The sequence below is a fragment of the Elaeis guineensis genome, chromosome 2, assembly GCF_000442705.2.
Source record: "Elaeis guineensis isolate ETL-2024a chromosome 2, EG11, whole genome shotgun sequence".
In the NCBI taxonomy this organism is placed as follows: domain Eukaryota; kingdom Viridiplantae; phylum Streptophyta; class Magnoliopsida; order Arecales; family Arecaceae; genus Elaeis; species Elaeis guineensis.
Genome location: NC_025994.2, coordinates 93,566,822 through 93,582,967, shown reverse-complemented (window position 1 = coordinate 93,582,967; position 16,146 = coordinate 93,566,822). Strand labels below are relative to the sequence as shown.

General features: G+C 47.4%; 1 protein-coding gene and 1 long non-coding RNA gene across 2 annotated transcripts; both read left to right on the top strand.

Annotated features, from left to right (window-relative positions):
- The first annotated feature begins 1,547 nt into the window (after positions 1–1,547).
- On the top strand, positions 1,548–4,475 carry LOC105050483 (protein RICE SALT SENSITIVE 3). Its single transcript, XM_010930532.2, has 7 exons — positions 1,548–2,060; positions 2,187–2,237; positions 2,359–2,487; positions 2,831–2,936; positions 3,218–3,259; positions 3,379–3,435; positions 3,552–4,475. Exons 1-7 carry the CDS (start codon positions 1,924–1,926, stop codon positions 4,359–4,361), a joined length of 1,332 nt encoding a protein of 443 aa, XP_010928834.1. The 5' UTR covers positions 1,548–1,923; the 3' UTR covers positions 4,362–4,475.
- Positions 4,476–5,945: 1,470 nt separating this feature from the next.
- On the top strand, positions 5,946–11,113 carry LOC105052455 (uncharacterized). Its single transcript, XR_003802151.2, has 6 exons — positions 5,946–5,960; positions 6,972–7,337; positions 7,420–7,464; positions 7,912–8,042; positions 9,257–9,337; positions 10,418–11,113. It is a non-coding gene; the product is annotated as an uncharacterized lncRNA (long non-coding RNA).
- The last annotated feature ends 5,033 nt before the right edge of the window (positions 11,114–16,146 follow it).

Genomic DNA, 16,146 nt, shown 5'->3' with positions numbered 1-16,146 from the left:
TCCTCCTCATCTTCCATCTCTACTTAGCCGGTTCTCATAAGCTAGGTCTTAGCTTTGTAGGAGATGTGATCACTTATATAATAGATAAGCGCCCTCTATCCCATGCCAGATCCTAGTTTATACAGGGATGCGCGTGGATTCCGCAGGCTCTCACCTTCAATTAATTATGATTTATGTCCACAAAACGGCCCTTTGACTGTATATTCATGTTTGACCTAAAAACATAATGCAAAGTACCCGGACCGACAGCTCATAGCTGACATACCGGGACCCACATTCTCGGGGCCCATGTGTCAGTCAAAGGGTGCAGGCTTGGGTTTTTTTCGTACGAGTGCTAGGATTAAGTACCATTCCGCTGCAAATACAAGGATGAATGCGGCCATCTTCTACGTGTCAACCAAGGAGCCGTGCGCTGCCAACCGACGGCTGGTGCCAGCACACTCACCGATCCCCGCCCGAGGCAGCAGACAGGAACAAAGCAGGTCCGAGACTTTTATAGAGTCTACTGGAAAAGATGAATCACTGACTTCCATGGACGGCTCCCAAATAACAATAAAGTCTCTGTTTTGAATAGCATATAGAATTGCCTCTCTCCCTCTCTCTCTCTCTCTCTCTTTCCCTCACACCAAAAACACCCTCAGCCACACCCGTTCACTGAAACAAAGGTGTAGTATTGGGTCTTGGAAGGAGTTGGTGTATCAAACATTTTTGATCTCTTTTATCTCACACACGCCGGTGTGTCAGAAAAAGATGGAACACACAGCCAATGCAGATTGGAGACCGTGCGGAGGTAGTAATGATCATATAGATTCCTATATGTTGTTGGAGAGGCGGGAGGGGGATAGAGCCGGTGGGGTTGGGCCGAGAGATCCGGGGTTAAGAGTAGGTTAGGTTGGGCACGGGTGGAGGAGATTTGATTAGATTACAATAGATTAGGTTGGGCGAGGTGGATGCGGGTCCCAGTGGAGGGGTCTCGGCTCAGGTACGGTCGTGCCAGGGTTGGCAGAGGGCGTGGGCGGTCAATGCGGAGGCGAGAAGATTTGTTTAGGCGGAGGATGTCGCGGACGCGGGGCACAGCGCCCCGCAATTCGTGCGCTAACTCAGCCCCTCCTCCCCTTCCCTCTCGCCACCTCTCGCTCTTTATTTCTTTTTAATATTTATTATTATTATTATAATTATTATTATTAATGATTACAAATTTTACTATTCAGCATCCTGACTTCTGTTTTCTTTTCATTCTTTATGCCAATCGAGGCACCGCCCCACTGCTGCGGCACGTGCGCACGTGAGCCAGCCTCCTCCCAGCTCCATTTACTTTAATTTTTTTTACCTCTACCAGGCAGAATTACTGAAACATCCTCCAGCGTTTGCATTATATCCCGCGGTTAATCTCTGTGCTGCCGTAATTATAGGTTAAAGGAGCAATGTTAGGACCACTTACCCATGGAGGAAAAAGGAAAAGCGCTATCCACCAGATGTCATTTTTTTATTGTCTGAAAGTAATAGCCAGACGTCAAACAGCTCCTAAATCTACCGAAAAACACCCCCCTACTCTCTCTCTCTCTCTCTCTCTCTCTCTCTCCCTCCTTCCTTCAGCCTCCTCCTCTTTTTCTTATCCTCTCTCTCCGTCGGGGCACCGGGAAAAGCTGAGGCTGGGGCGCGGATGCGAAGCATTGCAGCGAAGAAGGGGGTGGCGAATAACAGACAGGCACCAGAGAAAGGAATAAACGAGAGAAGGGTCAAGTGGCCCGGCTGTTCTCTTTTACCTGCTGCTGCTAACGTGGGAGTGGGGTTTGGTTTACTGTGGATGCGAGGGATAAAATCAAAAGAACCGGTTCCGTAGGGGGAAAAAAGGAGCCACGCCAAAGAGTAAGAGTGGGAGAGAGAGAATTTTAGAGAGAATTAGAGTTCTAGAGAGAGAAGATGGTGGGCTCGGGCGCAGGAGGGGATGGTAGGAGCAAAGAGGCGGTGGGGATGATGGCTCTCCACGAGGCCCTCAGGAACGTCTGCCTCAACTCGGACTGGACTTACTCCGTCTTCTGGACCATCCGTCCTCGGCCGTACATCCCTCCCTCCCTCTCACTCTCTCTTTCTCTCTCTCTCTCTACCTCTTCTCTGTCTCTCCATTAATTCCCTTCCATCTTCTAAAGCTTGTGTTTTGTGTTTTGTGCTGTTTGCTCCTGCAGGCGATGCAGAGGAGGGAACGGTTGCAAGGTGGGCGACGATAATGGCAGCTTGTGAGTTGTTTTCTATGTCTATAACTATTCTTTGGCTCGAATTAGATTGAAAGAATGTTGGAATTTTTGGTGGAGGAGGGGTTTGAATTCGATTGATTTGTTTGTCTGGGTGGTGTGATAGGATGTTGATGTGGGAGGATGGGTTCTGCCGGTCGAGGGTGGTGGAGTGCTTGGAGGAGATGGACGGTGAGGATCCGGTCAGGAAGGCCTTCAGCAAGATGTCCATTCAGCTGTATAATTATGGAGAAGGGTGGGTACTGGGTAGGTGTTGTTAAGTTTTATTTAGGTGGAGGAATAAATACTTCTACTGTTGCAAATTAATATATATTTCATTTTTATCTTTGCCCTTCTTTATGCCTTTTAAACTCTTTAATTGCTTTACAGATCGTTCGTCTTTGGAGAACTCCTTTGGGTCAAGTTATTATTATTAAGTGGGCGCTGCTAGGCTGTAGTTATTGCTATGGAAAATAAGTAGGGGTAGAAATTGGACAAGTTGTCGGTTGTTTTAGGCTTTTTTTTTTTTTTTTGCTTTTTAACACCTCTTATGCCTAATTCGACTTGCTTCTGAATGGGCGATTGATTGATTGGAACAGATTGATGGGTAAGGTAGCCTCTGATAAGTGTCACAAATGGGTCTTCAAAGAACCTTCTGAATGCGAACCCAACATCTCCAACTACTGGCAGAGCTCTTTTGATGCTGTATGTGACCTAATACTGTTTCTTTTTTTCTACTTTTTACCACCCACTCCGTAGAGAGAGAGAGAGAGAGATGATGTGGTCTTTCTGAACACCCCTGCAGTTTTTGCATCACAGATCTGTACCAGTAAAGAGAGAGAATTGGATGCCCTCACACTTCTTATCCTTTTCCATAACCATCATTTTAGTACTTATGAGCGACAAGAATAATGATCACAGATTCGCAGTTAGCTAAAACTTTATTCCTGAATTTTTCTCCTTCATTTTCTGTGTAACAACTGCAGCTTCCTCCTGAATGGACTGATCAATTTGCATCTGGAATTCAGGCAATCTCAATCTCCTTTCTCCAATGTTTCCTCTCCTCTTGAAACGTCTTTTTCTCATGACTTGAGTTGATTGTTTTTTTTTTCTGAAAGAAAAGTGTTGTTTCTGTCCTTTCGAACAGACTATTGCTGTGATTCAAGCTGGCCATGGGCTCCTACAGCTGGGTTCTTGTAAGATTGTGAGTCTGCTAGCTCTTCTTCCTTTGTTTTGTCTTCTATGGAAAGATTCGACACATCACAAGATCTACAATCATCCCAATATGCTTCTTTCTGTCCAAATTTGCATACGTGTCAGATACCCGAGGACTTGCATTTTGTGCTGAGAATGAGACACATGTTTGAGTCACTGGGTTACCAGTCCGGCTTCTTCCTCTCTCAGCTATTCTCCTCAACCAGGAGCAGCTCACCTTCATCATCCGCGCCCCTCAAACAGACTCCGACTCGCCCTCCGCCCCCAATCTTTGATTGGAACCACCCGCCGCTCCCTTCCACCTCCCCAGTCGCTCCCCCGCCTTTCCACCCTTCATCTCGGATCGGCTTTCCGAACAACAGAGATGACGCCCAGCTCTTCCTCCTCCCTCATTCCTCGGAGGCCCCTCCCATGGATGACATGATCGCCGACCACGAGCCCGACTTGAAGTGGCCTAGTGGCCTGTCCTTCTTCACCGCTCTTACCGGAAGGACCGATGATGCGAAGCTTCTCTTTGGCACCGAGGGGCTGGGCAACAAGCCACCAGCTCAACAGCACCCGCTTATGATGGCCGGAAAGAATCTAGCTGCTGGTTCTCCCATGAACATTGCGGACGAGGTGAAGGCGGTTGCTGAAGCTTCGAACTTTCAAAGCCAGGGAAACAGATGTGAAACCAGCGCGGCGCTCGGTGCAGCTGGCAGCACGGAGGACTACTTGAGCTTGGAAAGCCATTCCAACAGGGCAAGGAAAATGGAGAGCAGCAAGTTCAAAAGAAGCTTCACATTGCCTGCGAGAATGACTTCATCTTCCTCCTCGTCTTCTTTGGATCATCACCATGTAGCAGCACCTCAAGCCATGGAGTACCGGAGCTCCGAGGCTGGGATTTACTCGGACATCATGGAGACCTTGGAATAATATTCTGAGAGGTGGAAGTGTGAGAGGAGGGTGTAACCTAGGGGAAGATCCTTTCAGGTGTCAGCTTTGTTTCCTTCTCTTAATAATTTACCTCGCTTTCAAGTGCTTGTTTTCTACAGTGACTTAGGGTTAATTACTCTCTAATGTGACCTGCATATCGTTTTGTGTTAGAGTTAGTATACCGCCCTTTGGAAAAATGCTAGCTAGACTCTAATGTTTGGACTGCACATGTAACTCTGCTGGTTTGGCAACAAGAAATAAGTAATGAAGTGACACGTCCGTAGGGACGTATTGAGTCACACGATTTGGAATCCAATAAGTTAGTTTCCTTTTTCCATCCATTAGGGTGCCAAAGAGAGGTTTCTTTTAACAAAAAGTGAGTAGTACGTACCCACATAATGTCATTTGAATGGAAGGTAAGCGTGTCTTTTTGCTTAAGGTGGCCTTGTGAATGTTGGACGTGGCTTGGTTTGTAGCTTCCTGTATATCAGTGGATGCATGGAAAACATGGAATGGGGCTAGAGTTAAAAGTCGATCAGTTGGTTCCAAATCTAGTGGGTATGGGTATAAATTTTAGCAATATTTATATTTGTATTCATATCTATTAAAATAAAATAGATATATATGGATAAGAAAAGCAACTATCTTGCTCCATATTGAAATCTCTTTCCATTTCTATTCAATCTTATATATAGCTTTAATGTTATTCTTGATTAATTTACCTTCTATTATTGATTTGGTGGTTCCTAATTAATTTAACCATCCCATTCATATTTGCACTTAGGTCAATAATTTCGAATCTGATGATATGTATCAAATTTTAATATCCGATTAATATTCATATTTGTCAAGTAAAGATGGATATGGATTTGGATAATGCTGATATGTAGTTTGTATCTGATCAATTTGGAGCCCTAGATTATATAGATGTTGGAATGTTGGGGTTGCTTGCATACCAACTCCAAAAGTTGTATGGTAATTTATATGGTCTTCATGCACTTTTTTTGTTAATTATTTTTTGATAAGCAAATTATTACTTTTGGTCATAATTGATCAAAGGTACAACCCCTACAATCAACCATGTTTAAACTACAAATTTCTAAAAAAGCTCCAATGCTCCGTACAATTTTTTGAGGTGCAAACCAACCCATCCCACATTGAAGTCGGCCTTCAACATGAAATATTCTCTGTACCAGGAAAAGAAAGAGCAAGCAAGGAAAAAAGAGGCATCATGCATAAAATTTGACTAAAGATCACAAAATGGATTTGCTGAACTCATTGGCTAACCTCACAGCAAAGTCCTAGGACAAACTTGCACTACCTAGTCTTGTTGTCCAATCCAACCTTTTCCACAATCCATGCTAATAATTACTCTTTTCTGGACTCAAGTAATATTCTTATACACCACCCTTGATGACTCTTTGCCCTCTTGGTTTTGAATCAAATTTATTTCTATTATTCTCTCTTTCTGTGTGAGCGTGTGTAGGATGCACCCTTTATGTTCGATGGGAGCACTCCCGTCCTTGTTCAAGCTGTGCCACTTACAAGTCCCAATAGAGTTCAACTTCTCGTGGGCACTCTAGGATGACGCTCAAAGCTGTACGGGAGAAAGACCTCTTCTTTTATCTACAGGTTAAATGTTATGGCTTTCTGTGTGTGTTAAATGTTATCGCACGAGAATCAGGGATCAAGCTGGCCACCACGTATGGTACTCCCTTGTAACGATTCTCCAAGATGATGACCAAAGACGACAACAAAAGTTGTCGGGAGAAGATGCCACCTTTGTCCTGCGCTAGTGCTGCGATGGAATCTTGCCTGGTTCCATGTAGTCTAGAAAGGACTGAACTTGCTCACTAAGCTATCGCCATTGGCTAACCAAAATGGCATGTAATATCTTCCATCTCAGCATGTTTTGCTTGGCTAATAAATGTTATTTGCTAGTCCAAAGTGATGAGCTCTCAGGCAATTACTTACGACAGGAAGTCATAGGAGAGGTCTACTTGCCCCTTGGGAATCCAAGGAAAACGACAAGAAGAAACTCCCTCTTCACAAGCCAAACATGAGTCCTGTCCGGTGAGCGCTAGCCATATTTTATTGCAAGCCTTTTTGTAGAGAACAATGGATTGGATGGGGTATGACACATCTTAATTATAAAGGTTCTGTCGAGTTTTGGAGTAGGTTGGCTCAGGAGAAGGAAAGAATATTCCGACTCCACTTTATTTTGCAGTAAACCACTCCATTTTATATAACAAATACTTTACTGGTCCAAGATCAAGAGAATTAGGACATATTTGGTTGGTGATCCAAATCAAAATCAGAATCGAAATAGATTAGAATAAAAATCGAGATGGTCATATTTTTTGATCTATTTGATCTGTGATTAGAATCAAAATTAGAATTGATATGGAATTTGAATCCTAAGAGATGGTAAGGATTAGATTTTAGAATATCAAGATAAATTTTAATTTTTTTAAAATTAAAATAAAAATTATTTTTTTAATTAAATTGATAAAATGAGAGCCACATATTTCTATCTCCATTTCAAAATCTTGGCTTTCTCCGGGCCAAACATGCCTTCGAGACTCATCCAAACCCATAAGCTGATTAAAGCCCAAATCGACCGGTGGTGGAAAGCTAAGACCAGAAGCCCAGGCGAACCCAACCCGTCCAAGAGATGAACGGCCTCTGTTCTACTTTCGTGGGTCTCCCGTGCACAGGGCCCTGCTTCTCGCAGTCCCTTCCTCTGAAACGCTAGCCCTCCTCCACTTCCGGATCTCCCCCAAGCCTCCACCAAGACCGCATCTTCCCTCCAACACCGTCGCTGCCGCCGCCCAAGTGCTCCGCCTCCGCCACCACCTCGGACACCGTGTGGTCGTCTTCGTCGGCAAAGAAGACACGGAGCTCCGCGTCTCCTGTGGCGCGGATCACAAGGATGCGAGTCCCGAGTTTTTGGAATGCATTCAGCAGACCCAAAGGGTCTTTTACTCTCGCTCATCTTCACTCACTTGGCTACTTTCAAATCTCGGCCTCAATTTCTTTCTTCTTTTCTCTTTGGCAGGTGGTGGAGCTTCTCAAGAAGAACAGAGATATGCTCTTTGGCGAGGTACGATCATTTCTGTCTCCGATTTTGCTTCGATGATTTAGTTGATAATCTGGATACTAAAAGAGTGGATATAGACTTGTTAATTATTTTCTTTGTTTGTTTTTTTGGGGTAGAAGGCGTGTTAGTTTATATGAGTAGATTGTAATATTTTTGGATGCTTTATCTCCTACATGTTCAAACTACTAACCATGACAAGGAAGAAATTTAACAAGATTTGCTAGTGTATTGATTCATGTCATCTGTATTCAAAACTCTGCAATAATTCTTCATGCTACCCCTGTGAAGTATTCATTTGGAATTCTTTGATCATCTTCTCTTCTTGTTCACCATGGTTTCTCCAAGATGTTTAGCATGGTTATGAAGACATCATGTTTTCAGTAGTTCTTGTTGCCTGGGTGCTTTGGAGACATATTCACATGCTCAGAGTTCTTTCTTTCACGTTATCAGATTGAGTTAACTATCATGATCAAGGATCCTAGAGATACTGAATGTAAAAGACTGCTTGGCATCGAGGACCCTGATGGAGTCATAAGGGATGACTTGGTTGCTGCTTTGGAAGACACGTGTGCTGCATTTCTGTAAGATGCATAACTTCATATTCTGTAAGTAGTAAACGCACTTGTGTATGTTTAATAATGACCTTAATCTGTGGGCATCAATCTGTATCTACTGATTTGTGCTAAAATTTGTCGTATTTTATGTTCAGTATCATTATTCATCTTGTTCTTATTTATTTGTTTTCCTTTTGTGTGCTGAACTGTCATGTTTGCATGGTTTATCATGCACAATGCAGCATGATTTCATAAGAACTATCTTATGGAGTTCAATCAGTGTTGGACAGCTTTAGGAATATCCACTTCCAATGAATACCAACTGTCACTAACCCTTTAAGAAAAAGAAACAAGGCATTTTAAGTTTTACCCTGATTTAAGTTTATGATAACGGATAGATTTGACTGGATCATAAAGAGAGAAATAATAGTTACAGACTGCTGGAGTTTTTTTTGGCTGACTGATAATTTGCTTTTGAATAAATCATGAGACTACCTGCCAGATAGATATTTTCCACCTGCAAACAATGGAATTTTCTAGCTAGCAGTGCAGCATAGATTTGTGTTGGGTGCACCATTTGATTCCTTCTGCATGGCCAAAATTGCACTTTTCTTAGAGTCCATTCTAGAAAGAAAGGTGGTTTTCTGTTTTGTAGAAATCCCTCTCTGTTCATCTTGCAAGGCATTCTTTCTAAGTCTTCTATTCCACTGATCTGGTATTTTCAACTGGATATAAACCCTTGGGGGACTGAAAATATATAGTGGTCTCAGGAGCATAGCCAATTTCTTGCAAGCTTACCTTTTGTCTCTGTTGCTTAGGAACAGATTTTCTCACTACTGCTATTCTGGAAGTGTACAAATAAAACCGTAGAAAACACCATTTTTCCTGGTTTCTTTTTAGATGTAGAATAGTATTACCACATCACAGGCTACCCAACAAGTCAAAAATATGGTCCCAGCAAACCCTTAATACAGCTAAAGATAGGATGAGATGGCCATTATACAAATACAATCTTGAGTTTTCTGGAGGAAGAAGACTCGCTTATATTTGATGTTTCATTGCAATATACATGGACAATGAACTAATGAAGTATGCAAATCCACCGTAATCAAATTTGTAGTTTAACATTAATAAATAATAATCATTTAAAGCATATCATAACTTCACATCTTTGAGCAAAAGTATTACTTCACATCTTGCATCATGTATTAGCAGTACTGATGATGCTAATGTTTTTATAGATGAATGAAGGGAGAATTCCAGAGAATCATGTCGCTTTTCGGTTTCTTTCTAAGGAGATGATGGAATGGCTTGATCTTAAGGTAATACTTTTTTTATCATTATATATATATACACATATTCTTTTCAGTAATACCTAGGATTTGAACCCTAGACCTCTTGAAGGGCAAACCTTTTGTAACACTTATTATTTCTCATTATCCTTATAGCCTATTGAAATTGCTAATCGTTAAAATGCAGAACTGTCAATAATTATTGAGGTTTCGTTTTGCATGGACCAGTACAAAAGGATCCTTATTATGCTTTTTTAAGTTAATATGGAAAAGATTGTACTTTTTGAAGGTAATAACAAATTGTGCTGGTTTTTGAGTTAAAAGAAAGGAATATTACAAAACTGCTAAGATTTCCAGATTTAAGCAGTCCTAAGTTCATATAACTACACCAACCATCCTCAATCTGTTCACGAAGAGTAATGCTTCGGGGCCTAACCCTGTTATCAAAATAAAAGGTGCTGCCCATCTTGCCTGCCATGTGGCACGAGGAGGGATTGGTGCATTGGACAGAGTTGGTGCAATTCATGTTGGGATTCTAGTTTAAAGCACCGATCATTTTTTTTTACCTTCCATATCTACTATATCTGCTATGCTATACCTTGAATTCACCATGGTCTTTGAACTGCTGGATCAACCTACATCATGCTGTGTTATGCACATTAATTTCAATGGGTGATTTTATGTTGCAAGATGTAAATTGACACAAGGCCCAAGTAATCTTAGTAGGGACTTCTACAGTTATCAGACTTAGCTCTTTTCAGTTGCAAGAAGTCTCTCAGGGGTAAGTTTCGTTTAGGGAAACCAAGTACCGCTGAAACTGAAACCACACCCTGGGTCATTGTTTAAGTCACTTGGGCGGGGGAGCTTACCGCATTGGTCTTGCCTGGTTAGAGGCTGACCAAACTATCTGCCCCCTGTGGGTCCAAATTAGCAGGGTAAAGTGAGTGATCCTAAAAATAGAAACAGAAGCATTGTTTTCTTTCATTCTTGCAATTTACTACATATAAACATTACATTACCTTCAATTTTTGCTTTAATTCAACCATATGTAAGCAATTAATTTACTGCATGGGTGCTGCTTACCTGGAGCATCTTTTTCCCATCTAACAGGATTGGTTGGTGCCTTTTCAATTCTCATTTTCTCTTTTGTTTACTTGAATAAAGTTGAAGCACCAAAGAAGAGTAGCCCTAGAAAATCTCTATGCGCAAAAGCCACAGGCACAGGGGTTGACCCAGAAGTGGCTGCAAAGAGACTTAACATAGATTGGAATTCAGCTGCTTATATTGAACCTGGAGATGTGAATGATAAAGACAGGATTTCCCCCTGCTGTGGTAAATATCAGAAGTCCATATTTGCTTCCGGTTTTAACAGGTTTATGTGCAGGGGGAATAGTCTGGGTTTTGAGACCATCCTACCGTGGCTTGTATCATTTACTGCCAACATTTTTCACTTTACTAATTGATATAAAGTATCATCACGTTGTTGGCTTTAATCCTTCCCCATGAGCATACAACCAATGCGGTATGATGGACTCGATTCTGGATCTTTTCTGCCTTTTACCTGGTGATAGCTTCGTTTCTTCTCAGTTGGACTGGTCCTATTCTACAATTCTGTCCCGTAGCAGTTTGGTAAATTTATATATCATTCTGTATTTTTATTTGTAAAGTTTTTCTCTAACTAATTAGTCAATATATTCTTCGGCGGGCCTCTGCCAAGATTTTTATAATTGACTATAATTGATGATGAAATTGGTATCTACTTTTTATGTAATACGGCCAACCCTATGCTGCTCTAGGCCTTTGTTGCTGATTAAGATCATGTTATGTTGAATATTAATTAGTACCATTTGCTCGTATTGAGGTCCAATGCAGCCCAAATCATTATGACAAAGGTCTTCGTGTGTTCGATTTTGTTTTTTTTTAATAAGTGTTGGACGAACAAATCAATCATTATTTCTTATGGAAACTGTTGGTGCAAAAATCCGTCTGCGCCGGAGAAGCTGGAGTTGAGGAAGCCGCGGTCGCCGCCGGGACCTGCAAGAGAAGTCTAAATCGGAGGTGGGGTTGCTCCGGCAAGACCCTCCGACGCTCAAGTCAGTTCTCTGCCTCAACAAGAATGGAGTGCTCGAACGGAGAATTTAGCAGAGTTTTGAGATAAGGCAAAAGAGCTTAAAGAATAACGTATCTGAGTCCCCCCTTTTATAGGCGGGGGAGGCAACGGACTGATGGCGACGTGTGTAACTGTCTGGTAGTGGGCCGCCCATGGTCAGGGGAATTGATTGCGAAAGATAATGGAGCAGACACGTGGGTATCACCTCGACTTGCCACGTGGAATCCGTTATGAGGGGTGGAGCAGCGTCCATCGTCAGGAGAATCGCATGGTATCCGTCGCAGGAGGTAGATCAGGTCCGTGGCCGTTACTGTGGCCTGCCAGGGGGATAATGGAGCTGTGCGGAGTCCGCCATAGGAAGTGGAGCAGGGCGGCCATGGCTGCTGCGGCTTGTCAGGGAATGATGATACTGCGTGGAGTCCGCCATAGGAGGTGGAGCAGGGTCGCGGCCGTTTTGAGGGCCTGTCAGGGGGCGTGGATCTGTCGATTGAAGCTCGGCAATGGTCGGAGCCGTCGTGAGCGGAGCCTGGCTCCCGTAGGAGTCCGGGCGGAGCGGATTGGCGCTAGAGGAAGGGCCTGTGTCTTCGCAGCACCCTTGTTCTTGAAGGAGCGCTCAACGGAGCCACCTCCGGCCATCTCTCCGTCATCTACTCCTAATCCTCCCCCGCGAGATCGACACCCGATGCCTCCGCGCAGGGCGTCCACCCGGCGGTCCACGGCCTCCGCGGCCAGATCTCAGGCTCCGGCCTCCCCTCCCGTGTCTCAGCCAGCCCCTCCTCCCCCTCCGGCGACGGCGGTCGGCGCGGAGCAGTTTGACTTGCTGGCGCAGCAGGTCAAGGGCCTCGTCGAGGCCGTACAGGCGATGCAGCAGCAGCCGCCGCAGGCGTCAGCGCATCCGGAGGGGGCATCTCCGGAATGCCAGAACCCGGCGGTGGGGCGGGCCACCTGGGCTAGCCGCCCCGTCCTTCCCGAGAAGGCGAATCCGAGGGTGGAGAGCCCTCAGTCGGACCACGACTCCACCCCTGGGAGATCCCTGCCCCCGTTCTGCCAACGGACCCTCGAGACTCGAAGTCGAGAGGATTTCCTGGACCGGAGGCTCCAGGAGATGAACCGGCAGATCGAAGAACTCCGCCATGCGCCTCCCGCTTACGGTGAGGATATCTGCACTGACCCTCCCTTCTTTCAAATGATTATGCAGGAACCGATCCCGCCGAATTTCAAGCTCCCCCAGTTTGAAAGCTACGACGGGACGTCGGACCCGGTGGACCACCTGGAGGCCTTCCGGATAATGATGCTGCTTCATGGTGCCCCCGACGCCATCTTGTGTCGGGCTTTCCCGTCTACTTTGAAGGGAGCAGCAAGAAACTGGTACTCGGCACTGAAGCCGGGTACCATCTTCTCCTTCGACCAAATGAGCCACCAATTCGTGGCCCATTTTGTCAGCAGCCGACGTCCCCGGAAAGGTTCGGAGTCCCTCATCAACATCAAGCAGAGGGAAGGGGAGTCCATACGGGCCTACATCAACCGCTTCAACATCGCGGCGCTGGAGGTCCGGAACTTGGACCAGTCAGTGGCCATGGCCGCCCTGAAAGGTGGCCTTCAGAAGAATGATCTCTTGTACTCCCTGGAGAAGAAGTACCCCAGGGATTTCGCTGATCTGCTGGCTCGGGCTGAAGGATACGCCCGAGCGGAAGAGGCCTTCAAAATGAAAGATGAAGAGACTGCAAGGGAGCGCCAGGTGGGAGATTCTGGCAAGCCCGCAGTTGAGAAGAGGCCAAGGGAAGCCCGACCTCGCTCCCGATCCCCTCCTGGGCACAAGCGCGCCCATACTCCACCCCGGGCACGCAGGCAGAGAAGCCCGGACAACAGGTTTCGGCGGGGTTCCCCGCCAGGGAAGTTTCGCAGCTACGCCCCCCTCAACGCCTCGAAGGCCCAGGTACTGATGGAGGTCAGGGAGCTGATCCCTAGGCCGGAGAGGATGCGCACGCACCCCGGGAAGCGCAACCCCAACAAGTTCTGCCTCTACCACCGCGACCACGGCCACGACACCGAAGAGTGCATCCAGCTCCAGGACGAGATCGAGGAGCTCATCTGGCGAGGTCGGCTCGACAGATTCATCCGCCGCAGGCCTGAGGGTAGAGGAGACCGGCCAAGAGCCCTCCCACCGTCCGAACCGCAGAAGAGGGAGGAGCAGCCCGGGGATCGGCCTCCTATCGGAACCATCGACTCCATCGCCGGAGGGCCTCAAGGAGGAGCGGGAGAACTGTAAATGTATTGCCTACTGTTTCGTTTTGAATCTACTTTTCTTTCTAGCTAACGCACTCCTCTTGCTTAACGCGGATGTATTATGACTGGATATGACCTCTCCAAAAAACAACGGCCATGTCAGGAACAGGAGGAGAACCTCGTCCTGACATGAGCAAAGTCAAAGGCCCGATTCTTTTAGACCGGATGGGGGGAGAGGCCTTACAACGCCCTAATGTGCCCCCACAGCCCTGTTAGGGACAAGAGAAAAACCTCGCCCTAACTTGAGCAAAGTCAAAGGCCCGGTTCTTTTAGACCGGATGGGGGGAGAGGCCTTACAACGCCCTAATGTGCCCCCACAGCCCTGTTAGGGACAGGAGGAAAACCTCGCCCTAACTTGAGCAAAGTCGAAGGCCCGGTTCTTTTAGACCGGATGGGGGGAGAGGCCTTGCAACGCCCTAATGTGCCCCCATAGCCATGTCAGGAACAGGAAGAGAACCTCGTCCTGACATGAGCAAAGTTGAAGGCCCGGTTCTTTTAGACCGGAGGGGGGAGAGGCCTTACAGCGCCCTAACGCGCCCCCACAAGCCAGGCTAATAACGAGAACCTCGCGACCGGCTCAAGCAAAATGGAAGACCCGGACTCCTACGGGAGCCGGGTTCCGCCGCCAGGTAAAGCTTCACCCGGACTCCTGCGGGAGCCGGGTTCCGCCGCCAAGGTAAAGCTTCACCCGGACTCCTACGGGAGCCGGATTCCGCCGCCAGGTAAAGCTTCACCCGGACTCCTACGGGAGCCGGGTTCCGCCGCCAGGTAAAGCTTCACCCGGACTCCTGCGGGAGCCGGGTTCCGCCGCCAAGGTAAAGCTTCACCCAGACTCCTGCGGGAGCCGGGTTCCGCCGCCAAGGTAAAGCTTCACCCGGACTCCTACGGGAGCCGGGTTCCGCCGCCAGGTAAAACTTCACCCGGACTCCTGCGGGAGCCGGGTTCCGCCGCCAAGGTAAAGCTTCACCCGGACTCCTACGGGAGCCGGGTTCCGCCGCCAAGGTAAAGCTTCACCCGGACTCCTACGGGAGCTGGGTTCCGCCGCCAGGTAAAGCTTCACCCGGACTCCTACGGGAGCCGGGTTCCGTCGCCAGGTAAAGCTTCACCCGGACTCCTGCGGGAGCCGGGTTCCGCCGCCAAGGTAAAGCTTCACCCGGACTCCTGCGGGAGCCGGGTTCCGCCGCCAAGGTAAAGCTTCACCCAGACTCCTACGGGAGCCGGGTTCCGCCGCCAGGTAAAACTTCACCCGGACTCCTGCGGGAGCCGGGTTCCGCCGCCAAGTTAAAGCTTCACCCGGACTCCTACGGGAGCCGGGTTCCGCCGCCAAGGTAAAGCTTCACCCGGACTCCTACGGGAGCCGGGTTCCGCCGCCAGGTAAAGCTTCACCCGGACTCCTACGGGAGCCGGGTTCCGCCGCCAAGGTAAAGCTTCACCCGGACTCCTACGGGAGCCGGGTTCCGTCGCCAAGGTAAGCTTCACCCGGACTCCTACGGGAGTCGGGTTCCGCCGCCAGGTAAAGCTTCACCAGGACTCCTACGGGAGCCGGGTTCCGCCCCCAAAAAAGATTTCGCCCGGGCTCCTAAGAAAGCCGGGCTCCATCCGCCACTTCGCCAGCAAGGGTTAAAAACGGTGGCGAGGCTCGGCCACATGACGGGATCGGATGGAAGGGAAGAGCCCTTTCCCACGGCGACCTCTAAGCCAAACAGGCCAAACAACGAGAAAGGGTCAACGAACGACAATATTAGTGCTACGCGCGGACAAGGTAACACAAAATGCCTTTTTCTCATTTCCGATATATGTGCTACAGGGCCAGGACGGCCAGAAAAAGAGGGACAAAACGACAAGAAAAGAAAAGGGGGGCAGCTACAAAAAGGGGGGTGACTACTAAAGGACTCTAAGGAGGTCCTGCTCCCTCTAACATAGGGTGATCACCTCCATCCCCCGACCAGGACTGCCTCAGGGTCTCCACCATTTCCTCTAGTTCTTCCTTCTTTTGCAGCATATCCTGGAGCGCCTGACGAAGTCGCCGACTCTCAGCCTCTGCTTCCCGATGCCACTTCCGCAAAACTTCGGACTCCGCCTCTGCATCCGCGACGGCCTTCCGCTCAAGTCCTAGTTGAATTTTTACTTGTTGAAGCTCAGCTGTCTTCTCCCCAAGGGAGACAGAAATCCCTTCGACAGTGCCTCTCAGGGTTTGGAGCTCTTCGTTATCTTGGGCGTTAGCAAGCTGCGCCCTAGTAACCAGCTGCCTCTGGAGACGAACCACCTCGTCCGCCGATCGATGGAATCTCCCCTTGTACTCCTCTACCTGTCGACGCCAGCTGGCCCACTGCACATCGTGGCTCATCTCGGCATCTTGAAGCTGCTTCTGGAGGTCGGAAACTTTTTGCGACCATATCTGCTCATCCCGCGCTGTAAGCCGGGGTGAGTTCCCTTCCAGCTG